General features: G+C 44.5%; 1 protein-coding gene and 1 long non-coding RNA gene across 5 annotated transcripts in view; one reads left to right on the top strand and one right to left on the bottom strand.

Moving 5' to 3' along the window:
* TRIP4 (thyroid hormone receptor interactor 4) overlaps positions 1 to 22649 on the bottom strand; it is a 53050-nt gene that overhangs the window by 9723 nt on the left and 20678 nt on the right. Inside the window, exons 8-12 of one of the 4 annotated variants that reach the window (XM_004619622.2) lie at positions 21869 to 21995; positions 17672 to 17859; positions 17126 to 17250; positions 15980 to 16071; positions 1155 to 1257 (exon numbers count right to left, since the gene is read on the bottom strand). In XM_004619622.2, coding sequence (XP_004619679.2) covers positions 1155 to 1257; positions 15980 to 16071; positions 17126 to 17250; positions 17672 to 17859; positions 21869 to 21995 — 635 coding nt within the window. Of the gene's footprint in view, positions 1 to 1154; positions 1258 to 15979; positions 16072 to 17125; positions 17251 to 17671; positions 17860 to 21868; positions 21996 to 22649 lie in introns of those variants that run through there. The other 3 variants (XM_055126451.1, XM_055126452.1, XM_055126453.1) reach the window with 3 other exon arrangements.
* On the top strand, positions 2359 to 11520 carry LOC129402042 (uncharacterized). Its single transcript, XR_008628517.1, has 2 exons — positions 2359 to 2496; positions 10682 to 11520. It is a non-coding gene; the product is annotated as an uncharacterized LOC129402042 (long non-coding RNA).

The raw sequence follows: 22649 nt of genomic DNA, 5'->3' as shown, positions 1-22649 counted from the left end.
AAATACTGAGGAGGGCAGAGCCCTTGAGTGCCCCTAGAGCAGCAAAAAATTAAAAAAAAGCACAAGCGGGCCAGAGCAATCATAGTATTGTGGGCAGGGTGCTTGCCTTGCAGGTGACAACCCAGATTTAATCCCTGACACTTCATAGGGCCCCTAAGCCCAGCCAGGAGTGATCCCTGAACACAGAACCAGGAGTAAGCCCTGAGCACCATCAAGTGTGGAGAAAAAAAAAGGAGCCAGAGATAGTACAGCAGGTATAAGGTATAGTGCTTGTCTTGGGTTCAATCCCTGGGACCCCATATGGCCCCCTAAGAAGCACCAGGAGTGATCCCTGAGTGCAAAACCAGGAATAAACTTGAGCACACCAAGTATGGCTCAAAAACCAAAACAACAGCAACAACAACAAAAATAAAAACACAAAAAATGATGCTTAAAAAAGGTCAGAGAGAGCACAGCACATGAGCACATATTTTACATGTAGCTGACTGGAGTACCACATGATCCCCTGGGCACCAGAGTAACAATGGATCACAGAGCAGTGAGGAAGTCCTATGCACCACCCACCAGGTGTGGCCCCAAATTAAAAAAAAGAGTCTTTAAATTTTTAGAGTAAAGGCTGAGAAACAGTATCAATGTTGTCATTGGCAACAGCTTAATACTGCCGGAAGGAGTATTACAGGGGAGCAAAGCACCACCTCCTCCCAGGACTTCTATCACAAAATAGAACCTTTTGGCTTAGAAAAAGATTTTAAATGTAATGGGGTTCTAAATAAAAGCTAATTGTGATTCATTAACATTTCAGTAATTGTGGATCCAGGTACACATTGAAAAGGCTATATTAGTTTATTTAACATTATAGTCACCAGTAAACATAATCATTTAATCTCCCAACACTTGAGATGCCACAGAACAGGGCAAAACGAGAATTTTCTTAAAAAGTGAGATAACCAGGGGCTGGAGCGATAGCACAGCGAGTAGGGCATTTGCCTAGCACATGGCCGATCCGGGTTCGATTCCCAGCATCCCATATGGTCCCTTGAGCACCGCCAGGAGTAATTCTTGAGTGCAAGCCAGGTGTGACCCAAAAAGCCAAAAAAAAATGAGATAACCAGACTAAAAGAAAAAATGTTAGTTCATCAAAGTTTATGACTTACAGATTTTTGGATTTCCTTTAATAGGAAACTTCACAATCATTTCCTGGGGATTTGCACAGATGAAAACAAACGGAGAATCTGATTCTTGACTCATGTCTGGATACTATGAAATAGAAAAGTAAGAAATTCAGGCAAGTTGGAGCAGTTTTTGAATTTTGAGATCAAATGGTGATAGCCCTCTCCATTTCAGTCAGATAAAGAATGAACTCAACAAGTAAAAACAAACCTTCCAATGTCCTCCAGGCCCAGTGATTATTTTTGTCTCCCCATGGTGCTGCGAACTGAACCCAGGGTCTCTCACTTGAAAAGGCAAAAGGTCTACCACTAAGCCATGGCATTGGCCAAGCACATCCTGGTCTTCCATAGTCTACTGCCAACCATTTCCCTTTCAATCGGGAAAACAGCTTCCTAGGAAAGTGTGTCTGACATCTTGCAAGAACCAAATCCTGGGGCTGCTGAGATAGGACAGCAGATAAGGCACTTGCCTTGAATGTGATTAGAACCCGATTGACCGGGTTCTAATCCCTGGTACTCTATATGGTCACCCAAGCCCTCCCAGGAATGATCCCTGATTCCTGAGCCGGGAGTAAGCCCTGAGCACCCAGCATGTGGCCCCAACCAAAAAGTGGAAAAAAAAGACTGTCTATGCAACTCTTTCAGAGGTATTTAACAGAGGCCTTCACTAATGAAAAGTAAGGAAAATGACTAATTCTGAAAGGTATGCCCATGCAAATGCTGTCTTGCTGGGTGCATTCCAAACTTCTGAGGGTGTAAAGGTAACTGGTAGAACAATTCTGAAAAGTACATTGAATCCTTTGGTTCCCTATCACACACAAAATTTGAATCCTTAGAGGACTTTTATTCTTTCTGCAAAGACAGCCGCAGAAGTTCCTTAGTGAGGGGCCGAAGCAAGAGTACAGCGGGTAGGGTGTTTGCCTTGCACGTGGCCGATCTGGGTTCGATCCCTGGCATTCCATATGGTTCTCCCAAGCACCACCAGGAGTGATTCCTTAGTGCAGAGTCAGGAGTAATCCCTGAGCATCGCTGGGTGTGACCCCCCAAAAAAGAAGTTCCTTAGTGAGACTAAGCTGGCCACAGTCACCACTTAACCACCTTGCAGCTGGCATTAAGTATTGTTTGTCTAAACCCTGCTGATCCGGTGTTTCATTCTTCTGGTTGCGGGGATATCGTATACTGGGTGGAACTGACAAATACGCTCATAGGATACTAGAGGTGGACATCACTACTGGAAGAGCCTTTCTCCAAGTAACTATCATCAAACTGAGTTTCACTAGCTAAAAAGTGTCCTCAAAGACCTCCGAGACTGTACCTGCTGTAGCAGGTAGGGCACTTACCTTGCACACAGCTCATTTGGGTTTGGTTCTCAGCACCACCGCTCTCCTGAGCCTGCCAGGAGTGACCCCTGAGCACAGAGCTAGGAATAAGCCTCAATCACTGAGCCAGAAGCAAGGCCTGGGCACTAACCACAAGTGGTCCCCAAACCATAAGTAAAGTGCCCAGTCCGCTAAAGATATAAAGATTTGCAGAAGAATTGGAGACTTCAGGATTTTTTGTGTTTGTTTTTTCGTTTTCTAAAAAAAAGAAAATTTCTCTATCATTAGTGGCAGCACAAACTTCCAGAGCCCTTCTCTGAGGCAGCTGTGTTTGCTGTGGCCAACACAGGAGGAAGGAATGGCAGTGTATGGGGCAGCATCAGGTGGGCAGGTGTGGAGTGCCTGGTACCAAGAATCAGCAACATGCTATCCCAGGCAGGGTCCCGATGTCTGTGGTAGAAAATAAAGACTAAAGGGGGAAGGGGAAACCCTTTTCATGCCTTATCCCCGTATTTCCTTAGAACACAAGAAAGAGCTGGGTTGGAGCGACGGTACAGTGTTAGGTCCCTTGACATGACAGACCTGGGGTCAATCCCTGGCACCACAGATGCTCCCCCAGGAAGCCTGCCAGGAGTGATTCCTGAATGTAGAGCCAGGAGTGATCCCTGTACGAAGCTGAGTGTGACTGCAACCCGCCCCCTCTCCTCCCACCTACACCCCCTCCCTCGCAACTGAAAACAAAGAAATAATAAGAGAATACAAGGAAAAGTGAGGTCCGGCTCTTACTGTGGAAGTGCTTTGGCTGCTGTCAACATGCAAAACCTCATTCTACAGGGTCAGAGCAGCAGCCACCAGATGATTCTCTCTCTTCTAGCAGAACCCTCTGCCAGGACACTGTGGCTCTGTCCTTCCCAAACTGGGAGCTTTCCAGTCATTCCTGCCTAAATTTTACATTCTCTTGTTACTGATCAAGCCACACTGAATACGTACATATGTTGAAATGTGGAAATAAATTTGCTTTGTTCTGATTTTTGGGTCACACCTGGCAAAGCTCAGGGCTTATTCCTGGAAGGGCTCAGGAGACGATGTGGGATACCAGGGATCAAACCAAAGTCAGCTGCATGCAAGGCAAGTGCCTAAACCCCTGTATTATCTCTCTGGTCCCACAAATATGGCTTTGGTTCTCAGATGACTGGTATACTGGGCTGAAAGATAGATTAGACCAGCTGTTTGGTTTGGGGCCACACCAGTGGTGTTCAGGGCTCAAATACCATCATCACCCAAATATCATCATCAAGTATATTACTTAATTTAAATTATTTGGGCCTCCTGTATTAACAATGAAGATTCCACAGGGCAGGATTTTGTTTTATTTTGGCCACATCTGGTGATACTTAAGGCTTACTCCTGGCTCTGTGCTCAGGGATCACTTCTGGCAGGGCGTGGGGACCATAATGGATGCTGGGGATCTAACCCAGGTCAGTGAAAGTATAGTTCAAGACCCAGGGCAGGGTTTTGTCTTTTAGTTTTTCCCATGATCAGGGGCTACTTCCAGTTCTGTGCTTGGGGGATGCTGCCAATGGTGCTCAACGGGCCATAAAGTGCCTGCTTCGGGCATGTTAAGTATGAACCCGCTCTCCCATATCTCGATTTTTGTGTTTCCTCATCATTAAGAATTGTGCTAGCACACAGTGGGCAAATGATAGAGATTTGTTCAAGAAAGGACAGAAAATTTAAGACACTGGACAAGAGAGAGAGAGGAAGAAAGAAAGGGGGAGAGAGAGGGAAGAAAGAGGAAGAAAGAGAGGAGCGGGGGGAAGAGAGGGGGAGAGAGAGAGAGAGAGAGAAAGAGAGAAGAGAGAGAGAGAGAGAGAGAGAGAGAGAGAGAGAGAGAGAGAGAGAGAACACTCCACAGGCACAAGCACAAGCTCGTGCAGAAGTTCAGGTTCAGTCTCTGGTATTGTGTGGGCTCCTGGGCAGAGCCAATAGCGACTCCTGAGCACAGAGCTCGGAGAAGCCCTGGAGCACAGCCAAATATGGCTCCCAAGCCAAATCCCGCTGCACCACACCCCCCAGCCATTTTACCAAATTTAACACAAAGGTTATCTTAATCATGCTAAAAACATATGCAGGGAACTAGACACTCAAAGGACTAGAACTGGGGGAAAAGCAAGTGTATCCCTGTAACCTGTTATCCCTCAAGCTAAACTGAAACTTTCATGTCATGTCAAGTGGCCAATAAGGTCTTATGTTTAATAAAAACTATCCAGATAGGGGTTGGAGCGATAGCACAGTGGGTAGGGCATTTGCCTTGCACATGGCAAACCCGGATTCGATTCCCAGCATCCCATATGGTCCTCTGAGCACCACCAGGAGTAATTCCTGAGTGCAGAGCCAGGAGTAATCCCTGTGCATAGACAGATGTGACCCAAAAAAGAAAAAAAAAAAACCACTATCCAGATATATATTAATAATATTAACAGAGTAAAGAATTGTCAAATGAGGAAAAATTAGAAAAATGATAGATAAATGAAACTTTAGAACTAGTGGTTTTAAATATTCAATCCCCACAATAAAGATAAACAATAAAATCAACTCCCAAAGGAATTGAATCCATGTTGTATGTAAGTATCCTTTTTCCCAACCTCTATCATAGAAAAGCAAGGAATTCAAGAAAGAGACAAGGAATAAAGCCACTTAGGAGGCTGGAGTGATAGCACAGCGGGTAGGGCATTTGCCTTGCATGTGGCCGACTCAGGTTCAATTTCCAGCGTCCTATATGGTCCCCCAAGCACCGCCAGGAGTAATTCCAAGTTTCAAAGTAAAATATATTTAAGCAGTCATCTTGGTAAAACTCAGAGCCTTTAAAAAGGTTCTATTGCAAGTAAAGCACGCTCTGGACACATAACAAGTCAGAGACATTACGAGAGGGAGCTCAAGACTCAAAGGCCTGGGGCTGCCCCAGAGCAAAAGCAAATGAAGGAAGAGAAGGGAGTCCCAGGCTCGCACAGAACAGACGTGGAGCAGGTAGGAAAGCAGTTCTGCGAAGGAAGAACTCCAGGCCATCGTGCAGTCTGGGACAGAATCTTTAAGGGAGACACGGTTGCGCCTGACATCTGGTCTGCAGGCGGACTCTTCTTTCCTCCAACGGCTCAGGGCCGCCTAACTAACAAGTGACCAACTACTTAACAGCTAGTTTTAGTCCTCTTCAGTACTGCTCACAAGTACTCTACAAATATTTCTGCCATTTTATTTTTTGGGTCACACCCAGCAGTACTCAGGACTTACTCCTTCCTCTGTGCTCAGGAGTCACTCCGGGCAGGGCCCAGGGAACCACTTGGGATGCTGGGGATTAAACCTGGGCTGGCCCAGTATAAGGGCCAGCTATAATATTGCTCTGGCCCCCATCCTTCTGCCATTTTCTTGAGAAGAAAAAGAAGTTTTGCAATTAAAAAGAATTTTTGGGGGGTTTTGTTTCTGGGCCACATCCAGTGGTACTCAGGAGTAACTCCAGGTGGTGCTCAAGGACCCATCACAGATGCTGGGGATTGAACCTGGGAGGGTCATAGACAAGGCAAGTGCACTATCCATTAAACTATCTCTCTGGCCCCTTGAAATTAATTTTATTTAGTTGCTGAAGCTATAGCACAGCGAGTAGGGCATTCGCCTTGCACGCGGCCGACCCAGATTCGATTCTTCCGCCCCTCTCGGAGAGCCCAGCAAGCTACTGAGAGTATCTCACCCGCACGGCAGAGCCTGGCAAACTACCCGTGGTGTATTCAATATGCCAAAAACAGTAACAACAGGTCTCACAATGGAGACGTTACTGGTGCCCACAAAGGGCAAATCAATGAACAATGGGACAACAGTGCTGCTGTAAACTATGAAGTTTAATAACTTAAAAAAAAAGCAAAAAAAAAAAAAAAAGGACATACTGACCATGATACTCTGGCCAGAAGACTACTAGATTTTTTTTTTTTTTTTTTGCTTTTTGGGTCACACCTGGCGATGCACAGGGGTTACTCCTGGCTCTGCACTCAGGAATTACCCCCGGGCAGTGCTCAGGGGACCATATGGGATGCTGGGAATCGAACCCGGGTCGGTCGTGTGCAAGGCAAACGCCCTACCCGCTGTGCTATTGCTCCAGCCCCAAGACTACTAGATTTTTAAAAAAAATTTTTATGAATCACCCTGAGATAGTTACAGACTTACAAACTTTCATGATTATGTTTCAGTCATACAATGATTGAGAACCCATCCCTCCACCAGTGCCCATTCTCCACCACCAATGTTCCCAGTAACTCCCCCCGCCCCCTGCCTCTGTAGCAGGCACAGTCCCTTTTACTTTTTCTCTCTCCTTTTGGATGTTCTGGTTTGCAACACAGGTAGTAAGTGGCCGTAATGTTTGGTCCATAGTCTACTTTCAGCACACATCTGAGCGAGCCCTCCAAGCATCATTCACTTAATGTGCCCTTCTCCATCCCAGCTAACCTTTCCCCAGCATAAGGCCAGCTTCCAAGCCATGGAGCGATCCTCCTGGCCTTTATCTTTACTATCCTTGGTTGTTAGTCTCCCAGACTGTTGCTTTATATTCCAAGAATGAGTGCAGTCATTCTAAGTCTGTCTCCCTCTCTCTGACTTGTTTCACTTAGCATGATACTCTCCATGTTAATCCACTTATATGCAAATTTCATTATTTCACCTTTTCTATCAGCTGCATAGTATTCCATTGTCTAGATAATACCAAAAATGTTTTAACCAGTCATCTGTTCTCAGGCACTTGTGTTTTTTTTCCAGATTCTGGCTATTGTAAATAGTGCTGCAATAAACATACAAGTGCAGATGTCATTTCTACTGCATTTTTTTTTTTTGCATCTCCGGGATATATTCCCAGAAGTGGTATTGCTGGATCAAATGGGAGCTCAATTTCTAATTTTTTGAGAAACGTCCATATTGTTTCCCAAAAAGTCTGAACCAGCAACACCAGTTGCTTTTATTCTTTCAGATGTGGGCCAGTCTCTATGGTGTGAGATGATACCTCATTGTCGTTTTGATCTGCATCTCCCTGATTAGTGATGAAGAACATTTTTTCATGTGCCTTTTGGCCATTCGGATTTCTTCTTTGAGAAAGTTTCTGTTCATCATCCCATTTTCTGATGGGATTGGATGTTTTCTTCTTGTAGAGTTCAACTAGTGCCTTGTATATCCTTGATATTAACCCCTTATCAGAAGGGTATTGGTGAATACCCTTTCCCATTCTGTAGACTACTAGATTTGGGGCTGGAGCAATAGCACAGCGGGTAGAGCGTTTGCCTTGCATCCCATATGGTCCCCCAAGCACTGCCAGGAGTAATTCCTGAGTGCATGATGCACACCCTGTGCATCGCCGGGTGTGACCCAAAAAACAAAAAAAAAACAAAAAAAGAAAGAAAAAGAAAATCGCTGGTTGAAAGATAATGCCAGGTAAAAAAGACTACTAGATTTTTGTGGAGGAAGGGGAAGCACACCTGGCGATAGTCAGGGCTTACTCCTGGGCTTCTGCACTCAGAGATCACGCCTGGTGGACTCAGAGGACCATATGGAATACTGGGGACCGAACCTGGTTTGGTCATGTACAAGGCAACTGTCCTATCCACTGTACTACCTCTCCAGCCCTGACTATTAGATATTTAAAAGGAAAATATTTTAAGCTGTCAAGTGATGGTATGGAGAGATATCAAGAGGCAGAGAACAGGCTTTGCATGTGAGGTCAGGATACCCTCCCCAGCAGGCCAGGTGTCATTTTTGTTTTTTATTTTAATTTTTTAAAACATTTTTTTGTTTTAATTTCCTGTTTTGGGGTCATACCTGGCTCTACTCAAGACATATTCTTGGCTATCTGCTGGAATCACTCCTGGTAGGATAGAGGGACCATTTGGGATGCCAGAGATTGAATCCAGGTCAGCTGCATGCAAGCAAGTGCCCTCCCCTCTGTAGCATTGCTCTGGCCTCCCAACATGTTTTAATTGAAAGACAAAACATCCAAGTTAAAATTCATAGAAAAGTTATTTCTATAGTGATCACAGCTGCAGAACATCTCTCCTTTAGTGCCACAATAATGTTCCTATTGTAATTTGCTCAGTCATTCCTTTATAGGGAAGGAAGGTTACTGAGAATCTACAGCTCTTTTATTCTAAAAGTCCACTGCCTTGGGGCTGGAGAGGTAGTACAGGGTTAAAGCACAAGGTCCGTCTCTAGCAGCCCTGGAGGCAAGGCCTCTAGGTGTCTGAGCCATCTCTGGAACCACTGTGTCGCCCTTGGGGGGGCAGGAGGGGGGTTGGCTCTTGCACTGAATTGCTGGGAGACGCCCTCTTGTGAGACCAAATAAATAAATGATTGATTACCTGAAAATAAAATTATCTTCTTTCTTATACCTTCTGAACTAATGATCTAATCACCTGTCCAAACCAGGAATCCAAGTTTATTCTAGACTTTTCTGTTTCACCCTTTATATCCAAATTAGATCACTGAATCCCATGGGCTTCACTTCCTAAACATTTAAACAACTATTCTAGGGATCAGAAAGGTGGCTCAAGGAACCCGAGCACCTGAGCACCTTGTATGCTGGAGCCCCACGTTTGATGCCCAGTACCGCACTGTACCCCGAGCATCACAGTTTTGCTGTACTGGGCATCCTTCCAACAATCATCTCTCCTTTTCTAACTCAAGAGCACTGTGCAGGTCTGCAACATGCCTTACACAGTCAATTTCTTCTTCTTTTATTTTTTTTTTTGGGGGGGGCGGGTTTATGGGTGTAGATGTGCCTCTGCTCAGGACTTACTTCTGACTTTGTGCTCAGGAATTACTCCTGGTGGGTTGTGGGGGACCATATGGAGTGTTGGGGACTGAACCCACGTTGGCCACATGCAAGGCAAGCACCCTATGGGGATGTATTATCTCTCCAGTCCCCTCATATGGACAATTTATTAAACCATCTCTGTTTTCAGGGTTGCTCCATTCTGTCCATCCTTCCTGCTGCTATCAGGACTGTCTTCCAGAAATGTATTATCTCAAAGGGTGAAGAAAGAGAATAGTCAGGGCACTTGCCTTGCATTTGGCTGACCTGTGTTGGATCCCTGGCACCCCATGTGGTCCACCAAGCCCTACCAGGAGTGATTCCTGAGCATAAAGTTGGGAGTAAGCCCTGAGCACAGCCAGGTGTGAGCCAAAATTAAAAAAAAAAAAAAAAAAGGCAAGAAAAAAAGCTAAACAGAAATGCTCATCTTAGCTGATCATTTTCACGCCTGTCTCCAGGATACAGTCCAAATTCCTTTACACAGCAGTCTAGAGAGAGCACAACAGGAAGATTTTTGCTTCGTATCAGCCGATCCGGGTTTAATCCCCATGTTTCCCTGATCGGGTGCGTTCAGGGTGGTATGGCCCTAGACTGGGCTGGAGCGATAGCACAGCGGTTGGGCTTTCGCCTTTCACGAGGCCGACCTGACCCCTGCCTCCAAAAAACCAAAACCCAAAACCATTTGTGGGCCCCACCCAGTGGTGCTCAGGCCCCACTCCTTAGAGGACCTGTGGTGGCAGGGATTGAACCTGAGCCTCCTGCATTGCAGTTTGAGCTCCAGTCTGTTGATCTTTATCTCCAGTCCAGAAAAATTACATATGTGTACAGGAAACAAATCTTCACTCTTCAGAAACCGTTCAACTGAAAGAATGATATTCCCTGAATTATTACAGAAAACGTACATGAGTACCAGGGAGTCAGTTTAAAGGGTGAAGTACAGGTGTTGCATTTAGGAGCCCCAGGTTTAATCCTGGTACTTGAAAGATCCCTCAGGCCCAAACCTGGGCATACATGAACCCCAAGTACCTCTGGGTGTCACCCAAAAACAAAAGCGAAAAACAGAAAAAGGTGCATGACTCTTCCTTAAGCCATGAAGGTACCCAGGATACAAAGAGCTCTAGAGATGGTCTGTTCTGGGGTTAAGGTGTTTGCCTTGCCATGACCAATCCTGTATCCCAGCATCACAAAGCATCCCCTAAGCACCATGAGAAGTGATCCCTGAGCACCGAGTCTAGGTTAAGCTCTAGAAAGCAAAGTAAAAAAAAAAAAAAACTCTGATCCATAAACATTAAGTGATCTAAATATCCCTGTCAATCTGAGCTATGATTTACTTTGTGACTTTTTTTATTTTTTCACAGAGGTCATACCTGGCAGTGGTGGGAGCAGAAGAGGATGTGGTACCAGGGATCATACTCAGGCCGGTGTTCTACCCCTGGCCTGAGTGTTCCTGAAAAACCAACGAGGGCAGAATGACTGGCTGCAGACATCCACTCCCCTGTGCTGCGTCTCAGATACAGCCCTCACAGGCCCTGAGGAATGTGCATTTTAGGGCTTACAAATTGGCAGATTTTATCAGCACAACAGAGAGGACACTTTCACATTCTTCAGGAGAGGATTTGAGGTGAATCTCTTAGTCTATGGCTGGCTTAAATACTGACCCACCCTTCCTTCCTCCCTTCCTTTGTTCTCTCATTTTTTCTCATACTTACTGACAAAAGAAGCCAATGAATCCCAGACATGAAGTGGTATTTGCAATCTTCCTGTATACCAGAGAGACACTCACCAGAAGGGGAAAAAGCAATGCAACGCTCTTCCTCCACTGGGTGAAGGCAGTTCTACTGCTAAGATCAATTAGAACTGCTTCAGAGAATTCCTCAAAGATGGAGTCTGGACTACGATAAAAGCCGTAAAATCAAATGGATGAAAAAAATCAGTAAGCTAGCAATGGAGGAAGAGACAGTACAGAAAAAGTGGAATAATCAATGACCTTGGAGATTTCAGACAAATTGGATTTTCTATTGAAGACAGGGATATAAATAGCCCAAACACAACACAGACGCTGGAACAAAAGCGACCAACTCAACTTTTTGTTTGGAAACTTGTCAGGCCTAGAGAACTGTTCAGATTACAGCTGCTAATGGTTATGCATTTGGCAATCAAAATGTCTTTGCAAAATAAAAAAGTTTTAACTGCCTTACTACTGAGGTTACAGACCACAGCCTTAATGCATTGTTGCAGTCAACATCCTCCCTGCTGCTTTTGAGTACTTACATCAGCTGCCTCCCCATAAAACAATGGCAGATTGCATTCCAGAGACACATAGGAGTTTCCCTACAAGGCTCTCATCTGCTTTCCTCTGGAGTGGAAGCCACAGCCTCTCTGTCTCCTCCCTACCTTGTCTAGTTTGATTCCCTCATCAGGCAGGCTGATGAGGTTCTAGAGGGATTTTTCTCTGGTACAAATCAGTCATGCTATGACACTAAGGACCTGGGCCAGAGTGATAGCACACTGGTTAAGGGACCTGCCTTATTCTCAGCCAATCCCAACCTGACCTCTGCACGTGAAACCAGAGCCCCACTGGGACTGAGCATCACGAGGTGTGACCCTAACTCCACTACCCCCTAAAAAGGAGAAACAAGTATAAAGCTAAAGGAAAAGCATTTTAAGAACAAATTTTTTAAAGCCACTTAGAATGTAGTACACTTGATTTTAAATCAATTCTAACAAAACATTTTTGCTATTTGTTTTTTTTAAAAAACAACTAAAAAAATTACGCTTTGCCATCGAGTGAGGACTTAGTATATTTTAACTAATCAAAGAAAGGCCAAGTATGTGAGGCCTGGAAGTAAAATTACTGAATTCCTTTGGCAATGCTAAAAATTAAGAACAGGAGACGGATATAAAATGTGGCCCAAGTACAGAGTAGATTAATTTTAGTTGAATGTAAGTTATTACAGCCACACTAATTTTCAAAGAAAATGTAATTCAGTTGCATGATGAATAATGAATGTGGAAATACAGAGAGAAGACACAGCCCTGGAAACTGTATCCTGGATCGTTCTAGTAAGCTGGCCGCCAATGAAGCTTAAATAAAAATCAAACATACCCAGGTTAAAACTTCTTAAACTCTGTCTATCATAGGACCTCAGTTCTGTGACACTTAAGCTAGAGGGGTGGGTAATCTTTTGCAATCAAGAAGTTTGGGATTCGAGGGCTGGAGCGATAGTATAGAGGGTAGGGTGTTTGCCTTGCACGCAGCCAACCCAGGTTCAATTCCCAGCATCCCATATGGTCCCCTGAGCACCGCCAGTAGTAATTCCTGAGTGAGTGCAAAGCCAGGAGTAACCCTGTGCATTGCCAGGTGTGACCCAAAAAGTGCAAAAAAAAAAAAACAAAAGTTTGGGATCAGGCCAGAGAGATGGTTCAAGGGGGTGAGTACAAGCTCCACACTGACAGGGGCCTGAGTTCAATTTCTAGTCTGCATTGCTCCTCAGTACTTTCCAAAGCAACATGAGCACCAATTTGGGAGTAGCCTGACCCAAGTGGTCCATAAACAAAAATTTGAAAAGGAAAATACAGAGGAGAAAGAACTGCTGGCTAAAATGTGAGAGGAAAAGGTTAGAGAGGATGAAAAAGAAGTAATCATTTCCTTTTTCAAAAAACAGCATGGCGGGGGCTGGAGTGATAGCACAGCGGGTAGGGTGTTTGCCTTGCATGCGGCCAACCCAGGTTCGAATCCCAGCATCCCATATGGTCTGGTCCCCTGAGCACCACCAGGAGTAATTCCTGAGTGCAGAACCAGGAGTAACCCCTGTGCATTGCCAAGTGTGACCCAAAAACTAAAAAAAAAAAAAAAAAAAAACCCAGCATGGGGACCAGACCCAGGATATTACACATTACACATGGAGGGCATGAAAGGCAAATAGAACATAAATCTGTAAAACAATGCACTAAGAAAAATTAAGCATTTTCTTTTGTATGAAGGTAGAAGCCCTACTGCCTAAAATAAGTGCTTAAAGAACAAGACCCTACAGGGAGGTAAGTCTCTTCATGCTTCATGCATTTAGGATTTCTGCAGGTATGAGTCTAAACACAGTCTCAAAGGTTTTTATTCGAGTTTTCCTATTAAGCTCAATTCCTTCAGCTCCCTCTGCTGTTAAAAAAGAGTATTTCAGTTATATTTAGTTCATAATGACCAAAATTCTTAAAATACACTTAAACACATGTATCTTCTCACACAAAAACACATGCAAACATGGCACAATCTCAAGCAGACATTTGCCAATTATTAATTCTCTGACGTAAGCCCAATATTCCAGACTGTCACTGTCATCCCATTACTCATTGATTTGCTCGAGTAGGCACCAGTAACGTCTCCATTATGAGACACGATGTTACTGTTTTTGGCATATCAAATATGCCACGGGTAGCTTGCCAGGCCTGCCGTGGGGGCAAGATACTCTCGGTAGCTTGCCAGGCTCTCTGAGAGGGGCGGAAGAATCGAACTTGGGTCGGCCACATGCAAGGCAAACGCCCTACTGCTCTGCTATAGATCCAGCCCAAATAAACTATATTAAGCATAAATTCTTCATTATGTAAATTTGAAGGTGGTATAAAAAGTTTTTTGTATTTTTTTTACAGTTCTCGTAACATCAAACGTAAGTTCTTTAATCAAAATGAAAAAACAGAACTAAGACTTTGAATAGTATTTTGGTTAATGAATTTTCTATTTTCTCAAGAATATAACAAACTGCATTGAACAAAATTATGTTATTTGAGGACATGCAGTGCTTCTGAATTTGCTTACGCATTTTCTTAAGAAAAATATTTTGACTTTTTTTTTGCTTTTTGAGTCACACCTGGCAATGCTCAAATATGCCACGAGTAGCTTGCGAGGCCTGCCGTGCGGCATGACTCAGGGCTGACTCCTGGATCTGCACTCAGGAATCACTCCTGGCAGTGCTCGGGGGACCACCTGGGATGCTGGGAATCGAACCCGGGTCAGCCGCATGCAAGGCAAACGCCCTACCCACTGTACTATCGCTCCAGCCCAATATTTTGACTTTTAACTTAGTTCTATACTAAGTTCCTCCCCACGTGGGCAGCTCCTTTTCCTTTTTCTTCTACTTTCCAAAAGAAAAAAAAAAAAAACGTTTATTTTTAAGTAGGGGTGGGGCAGAGATAATACAAAGATTATTAAGGCACTTGTCTTGCATGTGGCTGACCCTGATTCAATCCCCAGAACTGCATATAGTCCCCTGAGCACCTCCAGAAGTGGTAAGTGAACCCAAAGCAGAGAATCAGTAGTAAACTAGTAATAATAATGAGTCCCATGATCCCACCATTTCAAGGGGTAACAAAGGTTTCTTGATAAACAGCAGAAAAATTTGATGGACTTGACAAATAGTACACAGGGAAAGGTTTTGCCTTACATATGGCTGACCAAGTTTAATTCCCATCCCACTTCTGGAGCAACCTTTGAGCACAGAGTGAAGAATAGACCCTGAGCACTGCTGGGGTCTATTCCTCCACTCCCAAACAAAATAAAAACAAAAGGGGCTGGAGAGATAGCATAGCGGGTAGGGCGTTTGCCTTGCACGCGGCCGACCCGGGTTCAACTCCCAGCATCCCATATGGTCCCCTGAGCACGGCCAGGGGTAATTCCTGAGTGCAGAGCCAGGAGTAACCCCTGTGCATCGCCAGGTGTGACCCAAAAAGCAAAAAAAAAAAAAAAAACAAAAGTAACCAAATTTTCATTCATGAAAAGGAACCTTATATTAGGTAAATTGTAGTAATAATTTATTATTAAAATTCAAATTAAGTCCCCCAGAAAAGAGAAAGCAAAGCATGACTATGTTTTTGTTTGCTCCTTGGTTATTTATCTCCCCAATAAAAATCTGCCTGGATCAGAGAGATAGTACCATCAATAGGGCACTTGCTTTGCATGTAGCCAACCCAGGTTTGATCGCCAGCACAACATATGGTCCCCTGAGCCCCACCAGGATGATCCCTGAGCACAGAACAAAGAATAAGCCATAAGTATGCTGGGTGCTATCCTCCCCACCCCAGACTGCTCTTGCATTGACTGCAGGAAACTTGGGTTTGATTCCTGGCACTTAAATGATCTCTATGTGTGTGTTTATATAGAGGAAGTTGCTAATAACTTACTATTGCTCAGATATTGTGTTGAAGGATCCTTAAGTTAGTTGCAATACAAAACAAGCATCTGGGGTTGGAGTTACACTATAGTGGGTAAGGCACTTGCCTTGCACACAACTAACTCAGGTTCGATCCCCAGCATTGCACATCTAGTTCCCCAAGCCCCACCAGGAATGATCCCCAAGCAGAGAGCCAGTAGCAAGCCCTGAGCACCACCAGGTGTGCCTTAAAAATCAATACACAAAATACCCAAGCATCTGTTCAAGAGAAACAATCTTAGAGCTGGAGCAATAAATAGCACAGTAGGTAGGGCGTTTGCCTTGCATGAGGCCGACCCGGGTTTGAATCCCAGCATCCCATATGGTTCCCTGAGCACTGCCAGTAGTAATTCCTGAGTGCAGAGTCAGGAGTAACCCCTGTGCATCGCCAGGTGTGACCCAAAAAGCAAAAAAAAAAAAAAAAAAAAAGAGAGAGAGAGAGAAACAATCTTGACTCACCTGATCCTTAAATTGTTTCTGGGACAAGCAATCAATTAGGTCCACACAGCCCAGAAGACAGCCTGATGGATAGTCATTGGGAAATTCCACATCTGAATCAGGAACAAGAAAAGAATTTGATTCCTTCTCCCTTTCTTCCTTCCAGCCAACATGAGCTAGAGCCTTCATTCCTGTACTAACTCTCTGGCCCGAAATGTCTTTTTTCTTTAAGGCAAAGTGATTTTTTACTGAAAGAATTTAAGAGAAATGTGAAGGGAAAGAAAGGGGGTATGTGTTCAAGAGAGAACATGAACTTCTTCAGAGTGAAAGGCTATGTTTCTTTTTTGATCCTAGCACTCATGAATCTATTTGAACAAAGCACTTTAGAAGAGAAGCAATGAGTATGATTTTGCTTTTAGCAGGTGCAACTTTGAATTTTGCAAATAATTTGTAAATGAGCTGCCTTAGTATAACTAGTCACATTCTAAGCTAGAAAAAAAATATTATAAATGAACCACTAAAATTCATTCTATATAAGTTTAGTCAAAACATAGTAATTCCTCTATATTCAACCTGGATTAGAGTTTCATAAAGATGAGCTTAAGAAACAATTAACCAGTGTTTAAGAGGAAAAAAAAAAACAGACGTGGGGGCAAGGGTTGGAGAGTACAAGGGCTAAGGCGCTTAGCTACCCAGCAGTCGACTCCAGTTCAATCTTCATACCTCATGGTCCTTAGTGCTGCTGGGAGTAGCTCCCAAGCACTGGCAGGTATGGTCCCCTGCACGTCCCCAGTAAAAGTAATTAATGCTTTCAATTAATCAAATTAATGATGGAAATAAAAGATATTAAGAAGAAAATAAAAAACAAGCACAGATACACCCTTAAGGATTTACCTTAAGCAAGAGAGTACGTGCCTGGCCCTGAGCGCCACCCTCAGCAGTGTCCCTGCTCCCCTGCCGTTCCCAGCCCTGCTGACCCAGACCAACTGCAGAAGGGGACCACGGGTGGTAAGACAGAGAGTGAAGGAAGGGAGAAGACAGGAGCGGAGGGGAGGGGCGTGGAGGGAAGGGAAGAAACAGGGACGGGAAGTGGGAAAGGACTGGAAGGGAGAGGAGGGAACTCGTGACTGCTCCACAGAGAAAGGCCTAAGGAGATGTGGCTGTTACCTTTCCCACGAAGCAGGCTGTATGTGGCCTGCAGTTCGGAGACTTCTTGGGGGGCGGGTCTTTTGGCTGTAGCCGCAATCCAAAGTCGTCCTCTATGAGGAGTGTACCAGCTTCTGCCCTCCACCCTTGAACAAACACAAATTAAGCTGGACAGGGAATTTCTAGCTTTCTGGTGGCTCTCAAACAAAGCCTGTTGAAATGATACAGGTAAGCTGAGATGTGCAGATGATCACCTAACAGGAGGTGATGTTTGAGGAAAGACGTTCCTCCTACCATCCCTTTTCCTTTTTATTTATTTATTTATTTGCTTGCTTGTTTATTTATTTCCATCCCTTGTCCTGGAATGAATGAATTCCAGTATGAATCCTGTTCTCTAGTTTTTCCAATTATCAGAACAAGACAGTCATCTTTCCCAGCTTTATTTCTGGGCCACACCAGTGGAATTACTCCTGGCGGTCATTGGGGGAACCGCATGGGATGCTGGGGATTGAACTGAAGGGCAGAGTGCAAGGCAAACACCTTTCCTGCTGTACTATGGCTCTTTACCTTTTAATTCCTCTGACCAGCAGAGAAGCCCAGGGTTGATGCATGGAGAGGCACCAGCCACCATCAAAGCCTTCCTGAAACTCCTGGTCCTGAATCCGCAACTGGTGCCGATAGGAGCTGGACTCTGATTCTGATCCTGCAGGGTGGAAAGCCTTTTTCTGGGAGGTGGAACCTGTCTGGTCAACCCACTAAACAGGAAAGAAACCAAACATGATTCATTCTGACAATGAAAAACCCGGGGTAGGCAGGTGGGCATACAAAATGAGATCAGAAAAACTAAATCACAGGAAACATTATTTTAGAAAAACAGATAGTTAAGAGAGATAGTACAGTGTATGGGGCACCTATAGGGTCCCCCAGTTCCATCGGGTATGATCCCTGAGCACAGAGCCAGAAGTAAGCCCTGAGCAGTCGGGTGTGGCCCCAAAACCAAACAAAACAAAAAGAAAGAAAAATGTATCCTATCTTTAAACAAGACAGGGGAGATGGAGATGGAAAATGTCCAATGGGAAGAATAAGATCAGCAAAATGGAATAAGGTCAAGGTCCTTTTGTTTTGTTTTGGGACAGACCTGCAGTGCTCAGAGCTTAATCCTGGCTTCCGGCTCAGGATCACTCCTGGCAGGGCTTGAGGTGCCAGGAATGGAACCTGGGTGGGCTGTATTTAAGGAAAGTGCCACTGTGCTTTCACTCCAGTCCCATGACAAGGTCATATAGACAGGATTATCAGAATACTGAAATCTCCACACATGGCTTCCTGATTATAGCATCAGCACGACTATTCAAATAAATGGTTTATAGTTGTTTCCACTTTATACTTATTAATGATCCATAAAGGACTCTCAACAATATCCAACATAATCCTGTCAGCAAAATGAAGGGTCAACTTTCTCTGTATGCCTTGATTTGACTGGCAGGATCACAGGCTAGTGCCTACATATGCTGCCATACGTTGGACACATGTAGCCTCCTCTAAGCTTGGAATGAATGACTCATCGCTCCAGAAAGGTTCCATCGGGTAAAGAGAACCAAAAAGTCTTCAGGTGGGGTGATTCCCAGAGACTGCAGACCCCCAGTAGTCGTTAGGTCATGGAATGACACAGTTTAACACCTCTTCAGGGCACAAGCCTGGGTGCTCCAAAATTAGAGTACCAGGAAGGAAAGGGTGCAGTCAGGACAGTCAGGTGTGAGGGTTAGCTCAAGTTGAGTTCTTACTTAGAACAGTTTATAAGGGAGACAAAATAACCTAGAGTGGTAGCCTGGAGAGTCTTAATCACTAACCCATAAAGGTTTTCATTTTCTCAACTGTAAAATAAATTATGGGATTGCGTGGGGGCTATAATGACAGTACAGCGGGTAGGGTATTTGCCTTGCAAAAAAAACAGGAGTGGTCCCTGAGTGCACAGCCAGGAGTTAAGTCCTGACCACCACTGGACATGGCAAAAAAAAAAAAAAAAAAACCACAACTTTCAAGCCTAGCGCCACCAAAAGTTTTTAAAAAGGCAAGGAAGCATTCTCCTGAGGCCTTCAGAAGGGACACAGGCTTGCTGAAACCTCAAATTCAACCACAAACATCAACACCACTATAAACAGGTTACCTTAACTATACAAAATAAAAAATACTGATAATAAGATTAGGCTTATTTGTTTCTTTGTTTTGTTTTGCTTTTTGGGTCACACCTGGCGATGCACAGGGGTTACTCCTGGCTCTGCACTCAGGAATTATCCCTGGCAATGCTCAGGGGACCATATGGGATGCTGGGAATCAAACCCGGGTCCCGCATGCAAGGCAAACACCTTACTCGCTGTGCTATCGCTCCAGCCCCTTATTTTAGTTTTTAAATTTATTTGCTTCTTTTTTGGGTTACATCCAGTGATGCTCACAGGTTACTTCTGGCTCAGGGGACCATATGGGATCCCGGGGATTGAACCAGGGTCAGCCGTGTGCAAAGCAACCCCCTACCTATCTGTACAATTGCTCCAGCCCAACAGGATTAGGTTTAATTAAAAAAAAAAAAAAAAGACACTGATTTCAAATTTTAGTCTCACAGATCTGTGAAATTATTCTTTTATCTGAGCCACTATTATATATGCATGTACATATTAAACCCCTTAGCATAGACTTTATTTGGGGGGGGCGGAACCCACACATCCAATGAAACTTAGGACTTACTCCTGGCTCTGTGTTCAAGATCACTCCTGGCAGGCTTGGGGTATCATCTGGGGTGCTGGGCATAGAAGCTGGTTTGGCAGAGTGCAGGGAAAATGCCCTACCCACTGTACTAACGCTCCAGCTCCTAGCATCGAATGTATTAAAAGACTGCATGTGGAGTTGGGATTCAAACTGGGGTCCATGTGATGCAAGGTAATCTTCCCCTGTATCCTCTGGTTTTCTTTCTGTATTTTCTCACCATTCCCAAATATCCATTGTCTTAGCCACTTTCTTTTCCTTTGTTTTTGTTTTTTTGAGCCACACCCAGCAGTGCAGAGTATTTACTCCTGGTTCTGTGCTCAGGGATTATCTCGGCAGACTCAGAGGACCATACGGGGAGCTGGGGGAGTCGAACCCAGGTTGGTTGTGTGCAAGGCAAGTGCCCTAGCACTAAACTATTGCTCCAGCCCAATAGATACTTTGTTGTTGCTAGGGCTCAAATCCAGGGTGTCATGAGGCAAGTGCTCTACCATTCACTTCTCATGGTGCCTGGGGGACCATGCAGCAGTGAGGATCAAACCCAGCCTCCTGCACGCAGAGCACAATCTCAGCCCTTACACCATCTCTTCAATCCTCAAACATTTGTTCTGTACTTTTATGAGGGGGGTGAGGGGACCCTCTAGGCAATTCTTGGTTAACTGGGTTCATTGTTCATGCAAGAGGCAGAGATGGCCATGCTGAGACCGCCTTTGCTGCTGGGGATTATCAGGTTCACTCTGCCTTCAGGGTTTCACCTGACTATACTCTGGGACCAGGTGGTGCTGGGAATTGCGAGGCATGCACCTTAACCCTTGGACTATTTCTCTGGTCCCTTCACATTCTTTACTGTTTTTTTGTTTTTGTGCCACACTTGATGGCATTTAGAGCGTAGAGCTCTATGATCAGAGATCACTCATAGTAGGACTCAGAGGACCTTATGTGGTGCAAGGGACTGAACCCAAGTCAGTTGTATGCAAGGCAAGCAACCCTATAGCCACTGTTTGGCCCCTTTTACATTACAAAAGTAAGTCCTTTTGGTTTTTTTGTGCACTGCTCTGGCACCTGGCAGTGCTAAGAGGTGGTGGTGGAGAGCTCCTGCACTGCTTAAGTAACCATGAGGTATCAGGGGTAAAAATCTTTTAACTGCACGCAAGGCAAGGCAGACACCTTAACTACTGTATTCTCCCCAGGACCCTTACTTTTAATAAAAAAAAAAAAAAAATCTGGGGTCAGAGAAACAGAATAGCCCATATGGAACTTGCCATGTAGGCAGCTGACTCAGGTTCAGTCTGTAGAACTAAATATAGTCTTCCAAGCTACCAAGAGTGAGACAGTACGAAGTCCTAAGCACCACTGGGTATGGCCCCTCTCCAAAAAGAATGTTGAACCATGCTTACTCTAGGTGTATAATCTTCTCTTGGGAAATACTCATATGATAATACAGGTTGGGCCAAAGAGAGGACAGTGGTTAAGGTATTTGCCTTATACAGAGCCAAGCCAGTGTCAACCCCTAGTAACCATATGGTGCCCAGTATGCTGGCACTGACCTTCAAGCTATACATAGCCAGTAGAAGACCCCACCTAAACAACACCATGTATGACCCCCCGTTATCACAGCCCACCTGCGGAAAAATATTAAGATAGTGATACAGCTTAAATGGATAGGGGCTAGAGTGATAGCACAGCGGGGTAGGGCATTTGCCTTGCACATGGCCAACCCGGGTTCAATTCCCAGCATCCCATATGGTCCCCTGAGCAGCGCCAGGAGTAATTCCTGAGTGCAGAGCCAGGAGTAACCCCTGTGCATCACTGGGTGTGACCCAAAAAAGCAAAATATAATAATAATAATAAATAAATAAATGGATAGAAATACTGCAAGAAAAAGTAATTCGGTGTGTTGAGAAAGCAGATTGGTATCTCCAGCCTAGGAAAGAAATACACTTAAAAAAAGAAGCGTCTGGGTCCCCAATTCTCTCATGAGTAGTTAGAACATGATGGCCCACTAACCTGGGGAGGGGGATGGTACAGGTTTGGGTTCACCAAAACTCCTAAAGGTTCATCAGAAGATCTATCCAATTTGGTCTGTGGTTGGTATAAGGTTCCATTGGCAATGGCCTGTATTGTCTCATCTAGTCTGAGAAGAAACCAAAAGGAAGTAATAATTGGTCATGTTCTGTGCCCAGAAAATCTTTGCCATATGAAAATTACAACAGTAATACAACCTGAAATTCAAAAATGGAGCAATGGATAATGTTCCCTGTTCTTTTATCCCAACTTCTTTCTCTTCACTGCCAAGTATCTAAGTGTATCACTGTCATCCCGTTGCTCATCGATTTGCTCGAGCGAGCACCAGTAATGTCTCCACTGTGAGACTTGTTACTGTTTTTGGCATATCGGATATGCCATGGGTAGCTTGCCATTCTCTGCCACGTGGGCAAGATACTCAGTAGCTTGTGGGGCTCTGAGAGGCAGAGGAATTGAACCCGGGTCGGCCTTGTACAAGGCAAATGCCCTACCCACTGTGCTATCACTCCAGCCCATCTAAGTGAATATAAATTAGTATTAGTCCTAAGACATCAAGAAAACAGGCAGTGCACACTACAATCATTCATCTTTTTAACAAGATTGTTGGACAATCTTGTTTATTGCTGGAGCAATAGCAAGACATGGGGCTGAAGCAATGGCACAGCAGGAGGGCGTTTGCCTTGCACGTGACCAACCCAGGTTTGATTCCCAATATCCCATATGGTCCACTGAGCACTGCTGGGGGTAATTCCTAAATGCAGAG

Source organism: Sorex araneus, chromosome 2 (genome assembly GCF_027595985.1).
Source record: "Sorex araneus isolate mSorAra2 chromosome 2, mSorAra2.pri, whole genome shotgun sequence".
NCBI lineage: Eukaryota > Metazoa > Chordata > Mammalia > Eulipotyphla > Soricidae > Sorex > Sorex araneus.
This window is presented reverse-complemented; position numbering and strand designations above follow the sequence as displayed.